The 6,333-nt window shown below is 40.6% G+C and overlaps 1 protein-coding gene across 1 annotated transcript; it reads left to right on the forward strand.

Moving 5' to 3' along the window:
- The first annotated feature begins 3,104 nt into the window (after positions 1 to 3,104).
- LOC141618831 (uncharacterized) lies at positions 3,105 to 5,722 on the forward strand. Its single transcript, XM_074435898.1, has 2 exons — positions 3,105 to 4,352; positions 5,387 to 5,722. Exons 1-2 carry the CDS (start codon positions 3,105 to 3,107, stop codon positions 5,720 to 5,722), a joined length of 1,584 nt encoding a protein of 527 aa, XP_074291999.1.
- The last annotated feature ends 611 nt before the right edge of the window (positions 5,723 to 6,333 follow it).

Here is a 6,333-nt window from a genome sequence, read left to right on the forward strand (position 1 = left end):
CAATCTCCATCTCCATCTTCGTCGTCACCTTTACTACCAATTTCACCTTCACCCTTACATTTCAACAACCTTCTAGACTACTCATGATTCACCAACCTACTTTTCATTTAAGTCATATTAAAGTACCTTCTTTCTCTCTTCATGGTAAGATGGTGGGTATACGAAAACTAATGAAATAGTAGCACAAACAAGTGAAACAAGTGATCCTAAGAGTGAATCCATGATTATTTTCGAATAGTTAACATTAGGAGTTAATTTTGCCAACAAGGCCATAATAGATCATTATTGTTGAAGAATTATTTACCATGTTAAGATAAATATCAATGATGATTTTGTTTCGGTGATTAGGACTTTAATTCGGGTAAGAGATAGACAAATTGAGGTGATTAATGTTGGGTTTAATCAATCTTTATCATCGATTATTAAGGTTATGAAGTAAAGAGTTAGATTCAACATGAAATGGTATGTCAATGCCGGAAAGTTGACATTTTTTCGGCAGAAGTGCATTTTTGGTAGTCTTTCGCAAAATGAAGAAATGAAAGGTAGTTGAAAGCCAAAAATAAAATGAAAGGTAGTTGCTCACAAATGACCCTAAATAAAAAGTAGTTTCTGACAAAAAACCCTAGATTATTTATTTTTGCTTGGATTTTGGATTGGAATATGTATTTGGCTCTACAAAATTGTGTAGATGTGTATAATATTGGTAGCACTGATTATGAGAGGTCATCTCCAGTGAAAGTTCGTACATTATATATGATGGCGCCTATACGATGGAAGCATTGATTTTATTATACATGATGGAAAATTCTATAGATGTTTATTATATAGAACGACCGTCATTTTTGTGATATATATTTAGCAACTTAAAGTACCCTATCTAGCTGGCCAAATGTATGTATCTAACAACTTAATGAAGTGTATCTGGATAGCTAGAGGTATGTATCTAGCAACTTAATGAAGTGTATCTAGCTAGTTAGAGGTATGTATCTAGCAACTTAAAAAAATATATGGTATGTATTTAAAAATTTAAAGGAGTTTGTGTATCTAGCTAGCTAGAGGTATGTATCTAGCAAGTTAAACGGGTGTATCCAGCATGCTAATGGTTTGTATCTAGAAACTCAAAGGAGTGTATCTCGCTAGCTATAGGTATGTATCTAGCAACTTAAAGGAGTGTATCTAGCTAGTTAAAGGTATGTATCTACAGACTTAAAGGAGTGTATCTAGCCATTTAAAGTAATGTATCTACAAACTTAAAGGAGTGTATCTAGCTAGTTAAAGGCACGTATCTAAAACCTTAAAGGAGTGTATATAGCATGTTAATGGTTTGTATCTATCAACTTAATGGGATCAAATTCTTATTGGATACGGGTTTCAACAACACACACCCGATTAGCATGGAACAATTATTCGTGTTGGGTATTTGTGTTGTTTAGAGCGGTTTCATGCTTATTACGGTCTTGAAAACACTTACTCGTTCTAAGAAGATGTTAGCTTGGTTCTTTATTTCTAGACTTATTGAGATAAAATTGACATTTGTATGTTGGTCTAAACCATCAGGTAATCCGAGCCACATTGGGCCGACTAATCCGGATTTCGGGGCGTGTCCAAGGATTATGGTATTTAAACCCCTCCCAATCGCAGTTGTGGGGGATCGATCCGCAGACCTCCGTACCAAGCGCAGCCCCATGCTACCACTGCGTCAACCAACGATTGGTACATTTGTATGTGAATAGCAACAAAAATGTTTGCCTCTGCCATTTATATTGTAGGAGTATCCATATAACGTCAAGTGGAAATGCAAGCTGATCTATATGATTATATGCATCTAACTCATTGAACATAAAGCATGAAAACAGATTGCTAGCAACTCCAGGCTTTCGCGAAATTATTGCTATGTCCGCAACATCTGCATTCAACAATCAGATACACAAATCGACACTCCAGATACACATCTCGATTTGTGTATCCGAGTGATACATACGTGTATCTGAAATGGTGTTGTATGTATTTGCATTCTGTCACCCAATCACGAACCAACCGGACACAACCAGCCAACCACCAACGCCCTTACAACCACCACATTGCCGCAGTGGCTGGCGAGTACTCTAGCTCCAATCATCAGATTGCTGGTCATACATAATACACGGAATATACCTATTGCTCAAATCATGCAATATAGCTGTTGCAAATCATGTAAATATAGGCAATGTATAATTGCCTTCCTAGTTTAGTCCTTATTCTTTGCATTTGTTTATTCTCTTTATACGTATAAATAGAATAGAAGTTGTAAGCTGTAGCACACAATTGAATAAAAAATAATATCTTGTTCAATATTCAAACCTATATCTCTTCTAATATGGTATCAGCAGGTTCCTTCTAAACACAGCCGTCTTCTTCTTTTTTTTTTCCAAACACCTAAAGGATGACAGGTACTGATACACAGATCGTCAATTCCTTTACCGATTCTTCCTCATCCAATATCATTCAAGTCGAAAATACCGGTACCAAAATTACTCTCATCGTCTTCAATGGAAGTAACTACGATGAATGGTCCCGATCCTTTCATCTAGCGCTTCTTGCGAAAGGCAAACTAGGCTATATTAATGGCAGTATTACACCACCAAAAGCAACCGATACGAAATTCGAAGCCTGGCAGTCTACCAACGCCCTGGTGACTCTATGGCTATACAATTCTATCGATTTAAAACTACAAAAACAAATCTCTTATCGTCCTCAGGCCAAACAAATCTGGGATGACATCAAAAATCGCTTCTGTCAAACAAATGAAGCCCGAGTATACAAATTACACGCTGATCTAATGGCGTGCCGCCAAGGCCCAACGGAGTCTTTGATGAACTACTATGGGCGCATGATTCAACTCTGGGATGAGCTCCTCGAATATGATCCGCTTCCTACTTGCTCGTGCGATCCCTGCGCGTGCAACCTGGTAAGTCTTCTTGATGCTCATCGAGAAAAGAAAAAGGTTAGAGATTTTTTTAATGGGTCTCGATGACCGCTTTGATAACACCCGATCTCAAATTCTTGCTATTCGCCCCCTCCCTAGTTTGGATTTAATTTACAACCGTCTTTTACAAGACGAGGATATGCGTAATATATCCTCTGCTCGTCCTGAATCAAAACCAGATACAATGGTTTTTGCTGCCCGGGTTAATCACAGTAATCGACCTAATGGGGGGAGGGATTCAAATCATTCATTTCACCCGACTTCGAATCCTAGCCGTGACCCAAACAGACCATTTTGCATTGCTTGCAAAAAGAATGGCCATTTTTTCAAACTTTGCTATCGTGTTACGGGAAACTTTCCTGAATGGTGGGGTGATCGTCCCCGTGATCGTATCTACATCAACCCGAATGATACCGACCTAAGCAATGCGGTATTCGTCCCCGATGTTGAGGGCCGAGCTCGTTGGGAGCGCTTGAAAAAACAGGGGGTAGGAGCAGGACCGAAACAGGGCCAAAATTCTGGAACCGCGCCGAATCCCGGTGCTGCTGGACACAGCTCTTTCGCAGGTACTGTCAATGCTACCGCTTCCGTGTCAAGCTTCGACAAAATTGATCTCAACAGCATGACCCCTCAACAACTTGAGGAGTTAAATACAATGTGGCAGACCCGACAAGCAACTCTGAAAACCGACACTATCAGTGGTAAATTCTCTCCTTTATATTGGATAATTGATACGGGTGCGTCGAACCATATGTCTAGTTCCTTATCTAATTTCTCGAATTTAAAAACAATCCCGCCTCTGTCCGTAGGATTACGAAATGGTGAGGTTACAATTGCTACTCAAAGTGGTGATATTCATTTGTCATCCCGTCTTATTTTACGCAATGTCTTATACGCTGATAATTTACATTGTCATTTAATTTCCGTTTCTCAACTTCTACTTGATACATCGTTAACTATACAATTTTCTCACAAATTTAGCCTCATACAGGACCGTTCCTCGAAGACGGTGATTGGTGCGGGTGAGGAATACGAGGGACTCTACTTTCTCGAGGGTCTTCGTAATCTAGCAGCACAAATAAACACCGTCTCAACACCGGATACAGTGGAACTTTGGCACCGTCGTTTGGATCACCCTGCTTCGAGTATTTCTCGTTTTTTGCCTTTTATTTCCAATAAACATTTAACCTCTAATTTTCATAGCAAACATTGCGATATTTGTCTTCGTTCAAAACAAACACAAGAACCATTTTCTTTAAGTTTAAGTATTGCATCTGATATTTTCGACTTAATTCATTGTGATTTATGGAGGCCTTATTCCGAAAACGCCTCTTGTGGATCCCGTTTTTTCTTAACTATTGTTGATGATTTTTCCCGTTCAACATGGGTATATCTACTTCGTCATAAAAGTGACACACGTCAAACTTTGCTAAATTTTTTCTCCCTCATTGAGCCACAATTTAATAGAAAAATCAAAACTTTGCGGAGTGACAACGGAACGGAATTTTCTTGTCTTGAAAATTTTTTTAACGAAAATGGCATTATTTATCAATCATCGATGATCGACACACCCCAACAAAATGGTCGTGTGGAGCGAAAACATCGACACATTTTAAACGTAGCCCGAGCTCTTCTTTTTCAAGCTAACTTACCCATAACTTTTTGGGGGGAATGTATTTTGGGAGCCGTTTATCTCATTAATTGGACCCCTCCACGATTCACAAAGGCAAAACCCCGTATGAAATTCTTTTCAAAAAACCGCCCCCCACCAATCACATTCGCATCTTCGGGTGCTTATGCTATGCCAAAAACATTAACCGGTCTCGAGACAAATTTGCATCTCGAAGTCGAAAATGTGTCTTTCTAGGATATCCGTTTGACAAAAAGGGGTGGAAAGTTTACGATCTTGAAAACGTCACTTATTTTAATTCCCGGGACGTGGTCTTCATCGAGCATGATTTTCCTTATTTTAATCAAACACCCCCAACACAAGTTTATTCTTTTTTAAATGATACTTTTGACCCTGTTACTCAACAAACCCCCGAACAGATCCCACACGACCCCCATTCACCACAAACACCGGACACAACCTCGCCCACCACCGAACCTCAGCCAACTACAACTCCCGACACTCACGAAACCACGGAAACAACCCCGACCTCATCCTCTACAACCGAACCACCGACCTCCGCTTCCGCAAACGACACCACGACCTCCTCCCTTGCCTCCACTCAAACCAACGCCACCACCTCCACTCAAACCAATGCCACCACTAACATGGGCAAAGGTCAGCACACAAAGTTTCCAAACTCTCGTCTTTCCGGATACGAACAACCCCCTATCAGTCCCTCCACTCACACCGCATCGGCATCGTCTCAAGGTACGAAATACTCTATCTCCCATGTACTTACTTATAATAAGTTTTCACATAAGCATCGTATTTTTCTCTCGGCCGTGACTGAAAATCACGAGCCTACAAGCTTTAAAGAAGCCGTGCAGGTTGCTCATTGGAGAGATGCCATGAAGTCCGAAATTGAAGCTCTCGAAAGAAACAAGACTTGGACACTTGAAACTCTCCCGCCTAACAAAAAGGCCATTGCATCCAAATGGGTATACAAGATTAAGTACAATGCTGATGGCAGTATCGAAAGGGACAAGGCCCGGCTCGTCGTTATGGGAAACCGACAAGTGGAAGGAATAGACTACAATGAAACATTTGCTCCCACCATTAAGCTTGTCACCGTCCGTACTCTATAGCCGTTGCCGCCTCCAAAAATTGGGAACTCCAACAAATGGATGTCCATAACGCGTTCTTACACGGCGAACTTCACGAAGAAGTATACATGAAACTACCTCCGGGATATGATTCACGAACGGATGGGAAAGTATGTAGACTTCAAAAATCCCTCTATGGCCTTCGACAAGCTCCGAGGTGTTGGTATGAAAAACTAGCATCCGCTTTGAAAACATACGGATTCCGCCAAAACGCCTATGATCATTCCTTGTTCTCATTTCTAAAGGCTGAAACCGAGGTACACATACTCATCTACGTCGATGACCTTGTTATTTGCGGGAATAATTCCTCCAAAATTCAGGAATTTAAAAGCTATTTAAGCAAGTGTTTTCACATGAAAGACCTCGGGCCCCTTAAATATTTTTTGGGTCTCGAAATTGCTCGAAACAAAACCGGGTTATTTATTTCTCAAAGGAAGTATACCCTTTATATCCTAAAAGAATCTGGCCTCCTCGGTTCTCGGCCCGCGTCCATCCCCATGGAACCCAACCATCACCTCGGTATTTCAACATCCGACTTGCTCACCGACCCACAACCGTATCGTCGTCTAATTGGGCGCCTTGTATATCTTACA

The sequence above is a fragment of the Silene latifolia genome, chromosome X (assembly GCF_048544455.1).
Source record: "Silene latifolia isolate original U9 population chromosome X, ASM4854445v1, whole genome shotgun sequence".
Taxonomy (NCBI): domain Eukaryota; kingdom Viridiplantae; phylum Streptophyta; class Magnoliopsida; order Caryophyllales; family Caryophyllaceae; genus Silene; species Silene latifolia.